The 18,268-nt window shown below is 36.1% G+C and overlaps 2 protein-coding genes across 2 annotated transcripts in view; one reads left to right on the top strand and one right to left on the bottom strand.

Annotated features, from left to right (window-relative positions):
- LOC149539252 (putative E3 ubiquitin-protein ligase XBOS34) overlaps positions 1 to 18,268 on the bottom strand; it is a 161,323-nt gene that overhangs the window by 136,669 nt on the left and 6,386 nt on the right. The window contains exon 2 of the mRNA XM_089800578.1: positions 8,227 to 8,341. Coding sequence (XP_089656704.1) covers positions 8,227 to 8,328 — 102 coding nt within the window. The 5' untranslated portion in view covers positions 8,329 to 8,341. The remainder of the gene's footprint in view (positions 1 to 8,226; positions 8,342 to 18,268) is intronic.
- LOC149539253 (uncharacterized) lies at positions 17,555 to 18,031 on the top strand. Its single transcript, XM_089802531.1, has one exon. It carries the CDS (start codon positions 17,555 to 17,557, stop codon positions 18,029 to 18,031), a length of 477 nt encoding a protein of 158 aa, XP_089658657.1.

The following is an 18,268-nucleotide window of genomic DNA, read 5'->3' as shown; positions in this document are numbered from 1 at the left end:
TGGAGTACTTTGCATGCATTATAATATATACATTTGCACAAGAAAATCCTGTTTTTAACTTGCAGCTTGCATTTGGAGGGCTTTTTGGGTATATTTTTCACATGTAAATGTAAAAAATAAATGTGTTTTTACTTTATAACATGAGACATTTTATCAAACACCCAAAAGCGACGATTTTAAGCCCAAAAACACATGTTTTTGGCTCTCAAAACTTCACCTTTTTGGGCATTTTTCTCCAAAATTGGATTTTCCAGCCTCCAAATGCTCATATCTTGAGCAATACTTGGTCTTTTTTATGATCTAAGGGTCATTTTTTCCTAAAATCGCCCAAAGAACACATTGGGCTACTCAAAAATGGAGTTTGGTGAATTTTTTCTTCATTTCTCAACCCATCTAAGGCATGTTTTTTCTCAAAAAGCCCTAGTTTTGAGCAATTTGCACCAAAACAGCAAGTGATTGGATCAAGGTAAGTTTGAAAGCATTTCCTATCCTTTCTAACTTGCATTGAATTCTTTTAAAACATTTTGATATGCTTTGGACGCCATTTTTTAATGCATTTGCATATAGCATTGATTTGGTCAAAGTTGTTCCACATTTTGGGCATTGCATTTCTCTAACTATATCCACATATCCAAATTCAAACCATGTAATGAGGATTTCGAAATTTATTTAAGTCTTGGTTTGGGCAAATCTAAAATTCGAACATCTCTTGGGTATTTTCAGATTTGGACAAAGTTTTTGTCTTTCTCATTTTTGGTGGAGTGGAGGTAATTTTTCTTGCTTATTTTCTCTAAGGCATTTGTATATATTTGTGTTTGAATGTTCATGCAAGTCACTAACATTTCCATTTTCAGATTTGTATGATTTTCATTCTTGAAGTTGTTCTTTCTATCTTCCATCTTCTTCTCCAAGTTGCATATGCAAGGTCTCATCTTCCTTGCATATGTAGTCGGGTGTAAAATCTCGTTCTCAAAAGAAAGGCAAGCTCACCATTTTCCCCTCATGTGAATGCAAGTATAAATCCCACCAATACACATTCCATGAACCTCCATTTGGCTGCCCTATGGATGAAGAAGAATTTCCCACATGCTTGCCGAATACGTAGTATGAATTACACCTATTATAGCATGCTACGTTTCCATTTCATTACACTTCACTCCTCATTTGCACATCTTAAAGCTCGCTGTCCGCATATGCAATCCACTCCAAAAAAAACCTGTTTTGGGTTTTTCTACTCATTTTTGAATCATTATAAGCCTAACCCATTTGCTCATTTGTTGTCTGCAATCATCCCAAACACTTTCCTTACTCATGCTTTGCCCAAATCCATGTTTTAACACATCAAAAGAGAGAAATGGACCCATCCATGCTTGAAGGAACATACAATGGCTTTTTCTGGAAACTCAATAACGACAACAGGCATAACCGCAAACATGCAAAGAAGAAAGAAGAATGCGAAGCAAGAGTGATCACATGATGGAGCCTACAAGGAGGTGAAAGAATGATTACAAGTATAAAGTGCTTTCAAGTTGGTCAATGAACACTCAACGAAACAATCAAGGATGCATATTAATACTCTAGTTCGAGATGCTTCCGCCAAACATGAGCACAACAATTGTAGAATATAGGGCATCTTGTAGCAGCATGAAGACCAATAAAGATTGATGTAATAGAATTTGTGTCTTCTAAGACACCTGGAATATTATTTGTAATTGACATATTACCTATGATGGAAAAATAGAATGTAATTACAGGTGATAGTATCACGTGCAAATTCGTATCATGTAATCAAGTTGCAATTGCATTAGGCATATAAATTTGAATAAAGAAAAAGTAGTTAATTAGAGAAAAGACAAGGTGGTTGAGATTGTTCCACTTTTTCCTCCACCTTCTCTCTCCTATTTTCCTATATAAAGGAGGGAGCTCATTGAAAATAATCATCTTTTGACAAGGCAAGAAAATTATGTCAATTTGTATTGTGCACTCGAAGACTTTGAGCTTGGATGTAAATCAAATTGCTATCAATAAAAGAGGCAACTTGCTTTCAAACTTTGTGTTGATTCAAGGTGTTATGTGATGACATTTTCTAGATTTCGTTGTGATTTTTGGAGCTTTGATCATGAGGGATTTGAATTTAACTGTGCAGACTTTGAGTTGTCTATGAACCAGTTTGTACTTTTGAAGACTTTATGCTACAAGAGGACAAAATGTAAAAGATAGTAGTGGTTGATTACTTAGAGCTGAAGACTTCGGGCTTCAATTGTAAGTGTTTTTATTAAATTTGAGAGTATCCAGTAAGAGACTTTGTGCCTTATTGTTTATTCTACTTGAATCCTTATTCGAGACAAATGTAGGAGACTTTGGGCATCTGTTTTTGTTTCACAAAATATAAAAAGTAAACTACTGCCCCTGGTGTTGTACTAACGTCAATTCCAGGGTCACCAATATTATCGTAGCAATAAGGCACTTTTTGTTAAATTGGAAAGTTAGAGTTATAGGCAAATCATTCTTGAAAAAAGAGGATTTAATCAAGAGAACCATCCTTTTTGTACTTTCAGTTAAGTTCCTATTGAAGCCACCTACGGTAAAAAGGGAGCTTCTCCTGTTGCTGAGAGGAGAGAGAAATCACATGAAATGTTGCCTAAAGCCACAATTTTGTAAGTTGTAGTTAATGACATAAAAAGTTTTTAGCCAACAGTTTTGTATTTATAAATTTGTGGGATGCAAGAGACACATCATCAACGCGCTTGAAGACTTCGTACTTGTTGTCATATACCAATGCTTTTTGCCACTGCAGTAATTTAATCTTTGTTCCTGGTGTTTACTGCCTTGATTGAATTTGTAGTCACCGCGGCAACATCCAAGTAATTGAAGATTTTCTCATATATGCTAATTCCAAACAAATTTATCTACAAAGTTTTGACTAGTGCATTAGCACTCTGAAGTTCAGCATATTATAACAGCAATTGGCTTGATTCAACTGAAACGATTCATCCTGTGGCTTGATCTTCGAACCAGATAAATATCCACTTCAGTCACATTCTCTAGTGCAAGTTTTGCAATAACATGTTGCAGCTTTGTCCCTACAACAAGGACAAGAACAATAGGGATAAAGGTGATCCAAAAGTATAGATTGGCTCCCTTCAGAGTAAATAGCATAAAAAGCAATCACAAACCCCAACAGAGGTGTGCTGAAACCAACAATCTGCTTGAATTCATCTTCCACTGAATGTATGATATAGCTATGTTAATCATATTTAGATGGCAAATTGTAATTCTCTTTACTAACCCACAGGTTTTGTCATATCCCAGGCTGTTTACAGATCTGCAACTTCTTCCCTTTGACAATTTTTTGAACAGTCTGCTCATTTATGATAATGGAGATAGTTTTAGTTTGTGAAATGATATCATGATGTATTCACAATTTTCTCCTTAACATCTGCTCTGTGATAACCTTATTCATTTACTACACTTACTCAATGCTGATCGAATAGTGTCTACATTTGTATATGTATGTTGCCACTAAATTCTTACACTCACACATGTCTTGAGTATGATACATATATCACTGCTAATGTATACATCTCACTGCGGAATCTGATGGAAGAATCTTTTGTATATTAATATGTTCGCTTAACTCCATTGCTCGTGTCTATTTCTGCATACATGATCACATTTAAGCAAGAACATACTAATTTCTTATTGCTGCACATAAGCTTAAGTCAATACAGCAACTTGATTTCAAACACTCCCTTATCACTTCTTCAAGCCTCTTAGACGTTTGACTCCATCCACTCCCAATAAAGACCTTCATAAGACTGTATGAATGTATATTATTCTTTTCTGAAACATTCCTTTTGCATCTTGGATAATGGTTTGGAAACTCTTCATGGTATGTTTGATATCAGGCAACTCTGTACAGTACTGTAGTGCATGCATACATATACAAACCAGCTTTCTCATACAATAATGCTATACAAGAACCGTCATAGCGACTGAAAATTCGTTTTGCCAAGACCGCTTCAACATCAGTGGGAAAGTGACCCAATTAATCTCAAGAACCTTAGTTTGAAAATGTCCACACTCTGGCAAATTAGGCTTTTAAACATCTAACAAAAGATTATCGCCTTACACATTATCTTATGCTAAAGCAACCGATATGTAATGATGCTCGTCAAAATTCTCATGGAGGTTCTAATTTGCAAAAATTAAGGCTCCATCAGGTGGTATCTATGGCTTCAGCTGGAGAGAGGTTCTTGGTTGGACTGAGAATGTTCTCATACATGATACCAGCACATGGCAAGTTAACTCAACTTTTTATGCATGTGGGGTGGTTTGAAATCCTTCCATTCAGTTGATTGATGCATTGGTTCATGTTGAGTTGCTTCACAACTCCAAGGTTGGGAATGTTTATACTACAGTAGCACAGTAGATGGCAGAGCATTAGTCTTGAGGCGAATCAGAGATCTAGGCATTTAGTTTCAGAAGACAGGTGCAGATTCTCTGAAAAGGGAGGATTGTAACATCCTCTTTTCTAGGAAATAAATTTTTTATATGTCATTTGCATGTTTTTCCTTGGTCTCATGGGCTAATTGGGATTTCTCAAGAATTAGAATGAGTTTTGGCCAATCAGGGTTCTTTTAGAGCAGTTTTAGTTTCTGGCCAATCAAGGTTGTTTTAGAGGGGTTTTCAGATACAATTATCGTAAGCAGGCTCAACATTTTGGCATTTCAGAATGGGATTGGGAGCATCTCACTAAAACTTGTCCAACAAGCTACCACACATGATTATCTGAGTCCATCTAATCAGTAATTTTAATGCGTGAAGACTTAAATGGTTTATTAATAAAGTGACTGTCAAAACATAAGCTCATATTATTAAATGTCACTTTATTATAATAAGAGTGCTTTACTCTCTTAAGTGAGAAACAGGGATATTTTTAATGGAACTAAATAAACAGAGAAAGGAATGTGAAGAGTCACCAGGTTGGGCTTAAAAGAAGAAAGTGAGCTCATTTGCAGCCTGCTTGGATTATGTTTTGATTCCTTCTCTTGGAGAATTTGGACACCCTCAAACTTGGCAGTGGATGGAAATCCATTGTCTGCTGGAGATATCACATGGGTATTGCATTTGTGCTAAAATCTTTGTTTCGTATTATCCAATTTGCTCGTAGTTCTATGTGTTTACAATTTGATCTTGTTATTATACTGTTAAGATTGATAAACAATAATAACTCTCAGATTATTTTTATCTAGGTATTTTTTGGTATATAGCTAGATAGTCTAAAATCTATTGTATGAACTTATTTGTTAGTATTTCTGAAATTTATTTGAGAGAATTTGGGGGAATAATATCAGTTCCAGATATTGCAAAATGAGCACATACCATAAATAGAAGTGTTCTTTAAGTACCAAAGAAAGATCAATGCCATGCAATAAATGAGACTCACATAAACTAAACTAGACTCGATGAGTAGCCAAGGGCTTGGACTCAGTTAGCCAGGTCTAGGATAAACTCACAGAGTTTGAGCCAGTCCTGTCACCTAGACTCAGTCAGACTCAGTTTCAATTTTTTTCAGTTTATGACATGCCCCCAAAATATACACGACACATAACATTTAACTTATCTTTGTCAGTGAGGTGGTGGTGAGAGTTGTCGGCATTCCATAACCTTGCCGCAAGGAGTCAAGGTGTTGAGTCTTCCGCATGGGAAAGCTTGAGTATACAACGGTGCCCATATAGTGTTGCAGATGCGATTGGTGACAATAGCAACTCGGTAATGTTGGCAGCAGACTGGGACGATATTCTGGGTATGGTCGTGTGAACAGACACCCCATCCATAGCGGCATCAAGACATCAGGAGTCCAGCATCAGCATTGTCAGCAAACGGCACACTCTTCCATGCTATGGTTGCGTGACAGTCACTCATTCCCGGCAGCATCAGGTGTCATTGTTATTTGTTTTGCATTTTGGTTTATATATATATATATACTTTAAGATCGTTGTCCAGATCATGAATCTATGTGTGTGACATTCCTAAATTATTTGGTATCATAAACCATGTTTGGGATGAAAACTTGAAGAAATCAAACATTTGGCTAAATGCATTTTTAGAGTATACTGTAATATCTGAGTTACTTTTGAGTATCTCTATGTGTTATTTTGTGATCTCTGCCATATTGCAAAAAGTTAAAGCTGGGATAGAACCACAGTCATCACACTCGCTATATACATTTAGTTTGATTAGTTCAGGCTACTGTTATCCAAGTTTGGTTTCTTACATTTTAGAAGATCTTGTAATTTTTCAGGCTTGTCAAATTACAATAATCAACAAGCTCCCATTAGCATTCTCCCAATTTTTATCCCACTCACTTTATATGCCTTGAACTCTAGACCAATCTCTCTTCCTATCACTCTTCCTCTATTCCCTCCTTTACCTCTCGCCCCAAAGATCTAGACCAATGTCTCTACCTCTCTTGCTCACCCTCAAACCCCTACAAGGAGTGCTATCCTCAACCACGTTTTGGTGTTCCCCACAAACCCCCATCAAACTATAAGTCTAAGCAAGTAATAGGCCAACTATGAGTCACGATTGTAAAAATAAACATAATACATATCGCTTGTTGCAAATCTCTATATATTCATAGTTAAAAGATACTACAACTGCTACATCGTCTAAGACCTACCTTAGATGCCTTTGTAGGAAGGATGGAGACTCCTCTAAGCTATAGATTTCTAGGTATTGTTTTATTATTTATTTGAAACTCTTGATGGTGCATGAAACAAGTTTTAAATCCTTAAAAACCTCTAAAATTCTTGGGTTTTTCACTTTTGTGAGTCTTCACCAAATCCTTAGTCCAAGTATAAGGCATGCTTATTGAGTCTGAGCCAAGTTCGAGTCTTGCAAGTATAATTGGAACTCATTGAAATTGAAAACTAAGCTCACTAAGAGCATTGGAACCCTCCCTCCCACCATATCCAAAGACCCCAAATAAACCCTAAAAATTAGCGTATGCTAGAACAACAAGACGACGTAAAAAATTAAAAAGAGACATTACATGTTTTTGTTTGTTTGCTGCAACTTTAAATTGGGTAGTTGTACGCTTTTGATTTGCCATTGATAGTCTATGCTTATGTTTTTAGTCAGCATTTTGCAAAGGGTTTTGAGGTAAACTTGTTTTACCTTTAATCAAAAACTTTATTAATAGTGTAAATGTGACTTATTGTCTTTAATGAGCTTTAGAGGTTCCTAGTCATGATTGTTTGGTTGCTTGACTGTTTGGAAGTACCCAATAGAATTACCAAATGGATTAAAATTAAAACAAGAAAAAAAAAGTATTACATGCGCATTCCTGACATTTGACCAGCTGAGCTTGTGCACAATTATTCTCTATAAAATGTTATTATATTTTCCCTTTTAATTCTACTGATGTCTTCTGTTCTTTAGGTATCTATTTCCATGTAGATATCTGACTGTTGTGTTAGCTTATGTCTCTGGGCCACAATGGTAAATAAATGTACTTTTAATTTAAGCTTATCAATGGATTATACGTCAATCTTCTTTAAGCTATAACTTGATTGTCTCAGAAATGCAAATGAGACTAACAATTCAGGTACTTTTGTATGAATCATTTAGTCAACGTTGTTTACTTTCAGCTGCAGTTTCCTTTTGGGTAAAGATAACTAACCCTTTTTCACAATGAGATCCCTTTTTGAGGAAAACTCATTTATCATTAAGCGAAAAATGTTTAATATAGTTGAATATCATCAACTTTGTAGTCTATATTTGTGATTTCAGTTCTCTTAGTAGCCATAAAGTCTAAAATGTCGTCTTTATACCCAGGTCTCGAGTTGTTTCTCAAACTTTAACCTAAAGCAGCATCTCTTGTGGGTCAATGTGGAATGTATCAAATTCAAAATTATCAAATTGAGTGGAGATAATTTTTTCAAGAGCCTTGTGCATTCTAAAATCATATTTTCTTCTATTATGGGCTTTATGTTTGTTTTTGACTGATGCATTAAATGTCATTTTGTCTGTATGAGGGATTTTCATTAATGGTCATAAGGCCATGTCATGGATATATAGCATCATCCTTAATCTTTAATACGCTTCTTGTTTATAATCTTGAGGGCTTTCATTATTAATTAATTAATTAATTGTGTTCTTCTAAAATCATTAAGATACCTTGAAAAAGACCATTGGATTGAATTTCAGACAACAGCATACCTCTAAATCTGCTCCAGAGCGATGGAGGGTTTTGACCGCTTCAATGTTCCCATTCTGAACTTCTTTATATAAGAGCTCACTCTTAGATGGCTGAGCTCCCATTCCTCACAAGATCCTGAATGGAAATTGGGATAAGTAGATTCTTCCTTGCATCCACACCTCATGCAAATGTATATTTAAGATAGCTACTCCAACATGAGAACATTTCATCCTTAGACTTTTGTGCTTACAAGTTCATAGATGTTAATTAGGATTAAAAGTGTCGCACTTGATCTTATGTAGATGCATGTCTATGGAAAAAACTCTAACAAGAACCGATGAAAGCATATTTTCAACTTCAAAGTATCATATTATATTTATTACCTACAAGAAAACATGCATCACTTGTACTTTAGAATGCTGGTTAATGACATTGGGATAAGATACTTTCATTATTCGTATCAAATATTCTGGCATTCAGCATATTTCATGCAGGTTTGCCTACACGGCACATTAAGACAGAGTCTACTATTTTAGAAATTCTATAAAATATCAAATGATTACTCAGAATGATTGAGAACATGTGAATGCATTTTAAGTTCATAAGTATACAAACAAGCTCCACTGCTATTGTAGACTCCAGATTTGACAGTTAAAATATTTTCTCATCAAAGCAAAGGCCATCCACCATACCATGGGCACAAAATGTCATGCACCAGTAGCTACTAAATGATAATTAAGTACAGACACAATAAGAAGAATGACACCTGCAAGATCATAAACAAGTCAGATTGGCCTAAAGCACCAAGCAACTCACACCAAGGAAACCAAATTCTAAGATATTACTGATAACTACAATACATATTCTACTGTTTCATGTTATTATTAATAACAACGAGCTTCTATCTGTATGTGAGGCCCTGTGCTTACTTGTTTGATTATTGCATGCATACATCATGTCTGTGTGAGACGTGACATGTTTCAGTTTGGACATAACTAAACAATCAACTTCAAAATAAAGGGTTATAGGGGAGCTTCACCAGCTCAGATGTGAATGTATACATGGTTACAGACAAACAAACACAGACACGAAAAACAGATGTGCCGACAGATAAATCTTAGATGGAATATACATGTATTATACATAGAGACACGTGCATCTAATGATTATAATAGATTATTCTTCTCAACCTTTTAAATCAGGTCTAACTGGAAAGAACCTCTATCAGTATATGTCTATTATAAAAGTAAACACCTACAGAGCTTCCATTTAATTTACAACCTATGTCCTAGTGTCCTGCTTAATGGCATATATGTTTGGCTTAAATTCCTTTAATACCTTTAGGCTATACCATGTGACTTTGCCTTCATATCACTATGAATGCAAAAATCACATAATACTGAAGTTCTGACCTTGATTTTGTTCATTGGATATTGTAATGTATTTTATCAATGATTAAATTATATAAATGAATATGATGCTTGTCATTAGACAGTAGTTCACTTATGAATTATATACAAATAGTTCCTGGACTAAATACTTTACAGATTGTACTTTAAGATGTCATTTTAAATCATGAAGATCTTTAACAAATGAAAATTCATAATTGTTGTATTGACCTATATTAAATTCAAATGTGAAGTGCCTCAACTTCGTCTGGTTTGAATGCACACAGAACTCAGGAACACTCAAAGACCAAAAAGCTATTCAAGTGGGCATGTGTGGCTCCAATAAGAACAGGTAATGGAATCAATCAATCATTAGATGACTCCAAGAGACTGCAATATCGTTGTGTTTAGTAAACTGCATAGCATAATACATTGATATTTAAAGGACAATAAATAACTGATGAAAATTAAATGCCACCCATGGAAGTAAAAAGGTCAAATGATTTAATGCTATCCATGTAAAAATAAACAAGCTAAAAGAAGAAACCGTGCACAATAACACAGGAGTTAAACAAACTTAAACACTTGATAGCAGCATGATCAAGCCTTAGTTTTTTGTTAGTTCAAATGAGTTTTGCATTGCTAGCACGAAATAAAAGCTTAAAAAATAAGATAGTATTAACTAAATCTCTTATCAATCAAATTCACAAGATCTATCAACAGTGACATAAATATTGGTGTTTAACAAATTATTAAATACAACAAATCCATGCATGGCCAGAGCAAAATTAATTAAGGATGATTGCTTAAAAAAATAGAACTATGACTGATATCCTTGTTCCAGTTAAAGAATGTGCTTATCAGATTGGCATCAATAAACATTGTATTAGATAATTAAAATTTATAACTATCAATAAAGGAAAATCACAATGAAGCAAGCAAACAATGGATGAAGGATGAATGGGACCTCCAAGAATATCTTGTAGTGTAATACAAAAACGATCTCCAAGTCAAAGTATAGTTGGTTAATCATTTCTTATATCAACTGGTGGAGGAGCAACTTGTCGACTAACCACTCTATTTCTTAATTGTTTCTTGATTTTGAGGAGGTTTTGAGAAACTCTCTCGCTGTTACCAATCTTTATTTGGATGCAGTTGCATGATGTTGATCACTTCTGATTGGTCCATTTCTAACATTGGATGCAACCGGCAGATCTCAAGTTGTTGAGTTGCATACAGCTGATATGCCATCTGGTGCGGTAAAAGGTAACAGACCGTTCCGGATGTTTCACAATAAAATCCCCAATCAGATACTTTTCTTATTAAAAATTCTATGCACTAAATCTGATTCTCGCTCAAGTTTCTTCATTTTCTCTTTATTAATTTTCTAAATGAATTCAAAAATTTATTTTCTATTAATCATCTCACCTTTTTTCTTCCTTCTAATTTTGATTTGATCTTCATCAAATGGTTTAGAAAACATGTTCAGTTTTTAAAAGTTGCAATCAGCTCTACTGTTATCAATCTATAAAACAATGAAGGAAAAATTCCTCTGGCTTGTTGCAAATGGTATCCATAATCTGTAGATTGGTGATATTAAAGTTTGTAATCATTATAATCTTTATCAGTCATACTCAAAACTTATATCTCTAATTGTCCAACATTAATTTATTCCATGCATCTCTTCCATTTCCTTCTTATGTGCTTACTCAACTTTACATTAATTGCTCCTTAAATCTCAATAGCCTATGCCTGCATATATAACCAGCAAACTTCTCCCTCTCCTTTAAAGAAAGGCAAGAAATTGACTATACTATTTAAATTACCTTCTTAGTCCATACCTCACGTTCATTTCCATAGGGTATTGATATTAGCATTAGGAGGACAAACCAGAAGTAATCAAATTGTCTTAAGTGATGCACATCACTTGAGACAATATTACATATCTATCGGCTTACTAAGAATAAGAAAGAGATCGATAATTATTTATAAACTTCACTGGATAAGTACCAATCACTAAGTAATCGGCTATGTGTCACATTAACTAACCCAATGATGATTATCATTTACAAAGGATACGATTAATGATAAACAGTTATGCAATTATTGACGGGATGTTATCAAGTTCTAAATGAATGCAACTCATTCTAATTGCATGACTCTTCACATGGATAGAAGATGTTATACAGATCGTCTTCTCAAAACACTGGAGATAACAATGTTCATTGCATGTTGATATATATTTACAGCAATTATATATACATACAACATCCAGATATACAAGCATAATCGAATCAATCCAAGGGCAGACCAAGATACATATATATACAGAGGCATATCTAATAAAGGGCGTAGCAGATCAACATATATACAGATAGTGATTATTAGAAGACGCTGGTATATACAGTCAAGGTGGAGAGATATATATGTTCATATTCAGAACCTGATTCTACACTGGTATGATACTTGTCTGAAGGAAGACAATCATATATTACAGAATCATCGAATATTTCCAGATCAATCTGGTGAAAGGCCTTATAATTGAACTATATTGTAACCAAGCACTTCCATATATATAAGCAATATTGTTGCTGGGTTTTTCACCTTCATGTTGGAAGGTTTTCCCAGGGTATATACTATAAATTTTATGTGAACTAATTTAAATCTGCATTTTCTATTTATCTGATCTTAAAACCAACATGATATCAGAGAGGGTATGAAAAGATCGTGATCAGATTTTGTAATGTCCCCCTCCCCAGCTTTGTTCGCAATTTGGCCTTAGCCTATCCCCGCATTCTGGTAGGCTAAAGGTGGTCCAAGTAGGAAGGTCGTGGGGTCCATTTGCTCCATCGTCCATCTCTCTTAACTGCAGGCCTCTTTTCTTACCGACACGGTTCCGATGTTTTATTCTGCATTTCTTGTGTTGACATGGCCATTGGTATTGCATGGCCAACTGTAGCCTATGTGGCAATTCTTTGTCTGTGAGCTGAACATTGGCCGCTTACTCATTTCACCAACCTCCCTCTTTCAGTAACATCCACTTTGGCCATGAATGTAGAGCTCCATGTAAGGCTTGGGAATCTCATTGGCAAGAAGCCTTTATGGGGAACGGAGAAGGGAGGAGTCAGGCAGATCAAAAACAAGAAGAGCATTATGGAAACAACATCTTGGTCCTGAGATTTTTTACCGAGGACAAAATCCCTCTCGAACTGATGCACTGGATGACCATCCGGTGTGTATGAGACCAAGTTCAAATCAGAGCTTGCATTCTAAACATAAATAGCAGATAGTGCAAGCGGACTAGTTTGAAGGAAAAGACAGAGTGTGTAATGGTATCACTGCATGCGTATTGCAGTTGAACACCAGAGAATGAAGCTCCTAAAGAGTCATTGGTGTGATACATAAAGATTGGTGCACTAAGGAAGCCAGCTGGAGAGCAGTATGGGAAGGCACGTTGGACATAGCCCTAGTTGCCATTGAGTCTAACATTAGACACAGTCATAGCTACCAGAGTTTGATGAGGATTACATATTGTTCCAAACATGGTAGAGGAATGAGCTTCAATCTAGACAGTCATAAGGAGTTGGAGGCTGCAATGGTTAGTGTTTGAAAGTTGAGAAACGTGCATTCACGAGGGGAGGCAAATCGTAGAATACATTGGAGTATCGAGCAGCCACAGGTTTACATCATGCAGAGGATTAGGCACTAAACACTCCCATCACAGCTATTGCCAGTCCAGCGTCAATAATAGCAAGGTGTGAATATCAACATCAACTCTGGAAGCAAACTCCTCAATTTCCAACTTTATTAAACCAGTCTATACTCCTAATGTCAACTTCTATATATGGAAACTAAAAAGGATCTTTAATACTGTGAGGAGCTTCAATCCATGATTTGTTAAATAGTTGAGGAAAGAAAGGCTTCAATGAATAATACAGTGAGTAGATTTTGTGGATTGTAATATTTTCTCTATCATCTACATATCCTATATTAACCTATTGAGTTGGCAATTAGATCATCTCCACTTTTTTATACTAAGATATTGTAGGGTAGAAGTTGGAAATTAACGTGAGGACTAAATTTTCAATACAGTTTTGTGTTGCTTAACCATTTTTAAACCGAATTTGTAGCAAACTTCTATTTGGAATCTTACAATGGTATTAGAGCAGCAAACCTGCTGCCTAGGGGGTTTTGAGTGCACCAATATAACAGGGAACCACAAAGAGTTAGACCCCCACCTACTCCAAAAGGTAGGATAGTATCAAAGATTGTAGGAGTTCATTCAATGGCAGAGAGAGCTGCAAATCAAGATGAGGAAGCAAATAGAGAAGCAAGGAAAACCTTGAGAGCCCTCAGAGAAGGACAATATCACGTAGCTGATGTATTGCAGCAGCTTACACGAGCAATAAAACAAATGAATATCGGGCCAAGAAGACCCTAGAGCCATCACAGTGAGGGTGGGAGTGCAATTAGAACACCGCGAGGCATGGAAGCACCCACTCATACCACAAATAGACCTTAATGCCCACGTTCGCTGAACATAATGAAGAACTTGAGGTTGCTAATCCAGAAGCAGATGGGGATATTCTTGAAGACATCATGAACATGTACGCAAAATGGGATTTGTTTCTGGATAATGTTAAGGCAATTTTAAGCTTTGTTCAATAAATGGGACAGAGAAAAGAGATGGTAAGAGCAAGGCAAGATGGACGACCAAGGGGTCCAAACAAGGATTTAAAGAATGCTATGAACAAGCTGACCTTACTGGTATTTAATGGCAGCGGGAAAACTACGCCAGGGCATGGATACATGAGTTGGATACGTTTCTTACACTAAAACCTATGTTGGAGACTAAAGCAATCAAGTTTGCTACTGGACATTTGGACGGACCAGTGTATGATTGGTGGCATCATGACCTTGATATGCAAGACCATGGCATGATTAACTCAAATGAGGAGTTCAGCAACAAGCTGATAACTAGATTTGACAGGAAGGAGATGGAAGTTTGCTATAGAGAGATAGCCAGCTTAAGCACAGTGGAGCCTTGGACACCTATATTGATGAGTTTTGGCAGATATCTATCATGGTCCCTGAAATGTCTAAAGCAGGAAGGTGATGTTATTTGTGGAGGGTTTGAGTGAGAGGTTCAAGGGGTTTGTCAAGGTGTTGAAACCCAATACTCTCGAAGATGGCGCTCCATTTAGATAGTTCATCATTAGCAGCTCAGCCTCCTAAAAAGCCTTTTAAAGGGTCAAAGACCAATCAGAAATCTTCAAAGCAAAACAAAGTTACTCCACCAAAGGCAGATTTTGAGTCCAGTAATGAGTCGAGGAGGAAGAATTTGTGCTTCACATGCAAAGAGCCTTGGTCACCGGATCACAAATGCCTTGGGAAGGATAAAGTTCACCATATTGAAGTGGTTTTGGGTGATGAAAATGAAGTAAATAAATTTGATGACAGCGATGAAGAAGGCAATCTCGAGCAGCCCCAAATGGACAAGGTTGAAAGATAGATTTCAGATCAGCCTCCTAAGATTGCCACCCTCTCAAAAGTGCTTACAGGGAGTCTTTATGTTTAAAGGGAGTAGTTAAAGAACAGCAAATGGTTTGCTTGGTGGATACAGGGGCTACACATCATTTCATTAGTACCTCCATAGCAGCAAAAAGGAAGTTACAAGTGAATGTAGTTCCACATTCTGATGATAAAGTTGTTGGTGGAGATCTTCTTGATTGTTCGAGGATGGTTTCTCAGCTTGAGGTTCAGCTGGATAGTTACACACTTACCGCAGATTTTTATGCGATTGAGTTAGAAGGGATGGATGTTATTTTGGGTCTACATTGGCCCTAAACTCTTGGGAGGTACTCTATCAATAATGATCAGAAGCACATTGAGTTTATGAGGGGAGATGAGTGAATCATACTTAGAACGATGACTGATAGAGGTCCCAAGATCATCTCAGCTCATAGGATGGAGTCCATCTTGAGACACGATAATACACAATGGACAGCACATTGCTTTATCTCCACTAAATCTGTCTCAGATTTAGGGCAGCCACATCACATTGATATCTAGTCAGTGTTTGATAAGAACAAGAGAGTTTTTGGTGATATTCCCCCAAGTATACCTCATGATCATGGATTTGAGCATGTGATAGAGTTGGAAGAGGGTTTCAAGCCTGTTATTACTACACTTTATTGTCACACTAGGCTTCATAAGGAGATAGAGAGGATCATTAGAGAGCCACTAGATATGGGACACATTAGACTGAGCCTGAGCCCATTTGCTTCATCAGTAGTTTTGGTTAAGAAGAAGGATGATGTTAAATACTTCAGCATTATATGAAATTCTGGAATTCCATGATTTAGAAATGGCAAATTTATATTAAATATGCACTAACATATTTCTGGAGAAACTTCGTATTTAACTTTATCCTCCAAGTGTCTTTCTACATCATTGTATTCTATTCCTCACCTTCTTTTTGGGTCCCGCATATTCTTATCTGGAATTATCCTTGTCTGTTTGCCGTTACTGATTGCCTAGAGGAAGTTTATTCTTGTTATCGCATATATACCCAAGTCTTGTGTAAAAAATGTCAACGTCCAAGTTTATTATCCCATCACCGCTCGCTTCAGGTACTTAATCATTCTTCAAGCGTTGACATTGTGGGCGGCAATATACCGATCATATGAAACGTTACCTCACCATATGTATCCTCCTTGTTCGCTATTGATAAGTTTCTTATATACGCACCACATCAAATAAAATGTTGCTTTCGTATACACAGCTCGTATCAAATTTATGATCTGCATCTCAGCCAGGATAAAAGACTCTCAGTTTTGGTGATGTATCGATCAGATTGAGATTAATTGTAGCAACAATCACATGTCTTGATCAGAGGTGCTCATCGGTGAATTGTTAATCTCATGTTCATAGAACTATATCTCTAATTCTTAGAGTTGTATCTCTGAAGAGTTGTGTCTCTAAAACATTGTAATTATTATTACTTCTTCAATATAAGGATTTATTTGGTGGGGTTGGGTTGTTTCCCTCATTGCAAAGGGTTTTTCCCAGGATATATTGTTGTGTTTTGTTTATGGTTTCTAGTCCTATTTTCAACATGGTATCAAAGCTCGGTTTTTGATCTTTAAGGTTGGACTAGATTTCTTCTTTCAATCTTGCTTCCTCGTTTCCATCATAGTGCCTGGTTTGAAAGTTGAAGATAGACTAGAAGGAGCATCTAATTTCATTTCTTGGAAATCTAGAATCTTATTAGTTCTTGAGGAAAATGATCTTCTTTCATTTGTGGAATCTGAAGTTCAAGAACCCACTGACCCTGCAAAAAAAGCAACTTGGAAGAATAATTTTGGCCAAGAGGATAATCATTGACTCCATGAAGGATCATTTAGTGCCTACCGTCTCCAAGCTAAAATCTGCCAAGGAGATGTTTGATTCCCTGCATAGCGTGTATGAGATAAATAATACTAGAAGAACTCTGGCACTTCATATGTAGCTTCTTCATATTAAGATGTGTAAAAGGGACTTCATTGTCTCTTTCTTCTTGAAGATTTCTGAGTTAAAGGATCAGTTAAGTACCATTGGAGAGATTGTCAATGACAAAGAGCTGGTTATGCTTGCAATGAATGGTCTCCCTCATTCTTGGGAATCATTCATTCAAGGCATCAGCAGCAAAAGTGATTTACCAACCTTTGAAAGGTTAAGAACTGACTGTATTCAAGAAGAATGTCGGCTAGAGGATAGAGGGAGTTCTCGTAAATCTCACAATGTGGAAGATCAAGTGCTTACTTCTCACACTTCAAGGAAAAGATGAAGAAAGAGGTATTTCAAAAGGTTTGAAGATAAAAATCCTTCCTCATCTTCTGATTTTAAAAGAAAAAAAGACTTCTCCAAGATTAAATTCTTTAGGTGTCAAAAACTTGGTCATTTTGCTAAGCATTGCACTATGAAACTCAATCTTCATAATGTGGTTGTGTCTGATACAAAAGATTCTTATCCTTCAAAGGATTCTTGTGATCATTCAAAAGGTCTTGTACTTATATCAACTTTGTCTAGTCATGTACAAGCTAATCAAAATACTTGGTTGATAGATAATGGTGCTTCTCGTCACATCTCCGGGTTCAAGCAACATATTTCGAATTTGATTGAAACAAATTCTCATCTTCAAGTGATCAATGGTGATGATGCATCTTATTATGTTAAAGGGACAGGCAACACCTTAAAATTAAAATCTGGTATTCCTCTTCATCTTAGTAATGTTTTATTTGTTCCTAGTATCAAGAGGAATTTAATTTCCATTTCAGCCTTAGAAGATAAAGGTTTCAATATTGCTTTTTCTAATGGAAGAGTGGTTGCTTGGAAGAAAGATTTTGATTTCAGTTCTGCTCAAATTATTGGAGAGCGTCATGGAAGTTTTCTATAAGCTATCAGCTATTCAAGTTCAAGTTCTAAATCATGTTGCTTCTAATAATAATTTGTTATGGCATAAGACATTTGGTCATCTCAACTTTAAATCTCTTTCATCCTTAGGGAAGTTTGTTGTAGGGCTCCCTCTTCTCAGCCCTTCTCATGATGGTGTTTGCAAAGGTTGTTCCCTAGGAAAATTTTCAAAGAGTCCCTTTCATTCAAGTGAAAGTAGGACCAAGCATGTATTAGAGCT

The sequence above is a fragment of the Cupressus sempervirens genome, chromosome 9, assembly GCF_028749045.1.
Source record: "Cupressus sempervirens isolate cs-2001-9-10 chromosome 9, ASM2874904v1, whole genome shotgun sequence".
Taxonomy (NCBI): Eukaryota; Viridiplantae; Streptophyta; class Pinopsida; order Cupressales; family Cupressaceae; genus Cupressus; species Cupressus sempervirens.
This window is presented reverse-complemented; position numbering and strand designations above follow the sequence as displayed.

Coding starts and splice junctions, on each gene's coding strand:
- LOC149539253 (XM_089802531.1), top strand. CDS start 17,555: ATGAAACTCAATCTTCATAATGTGGTTGTGTCTGATACAAAAGATTCT.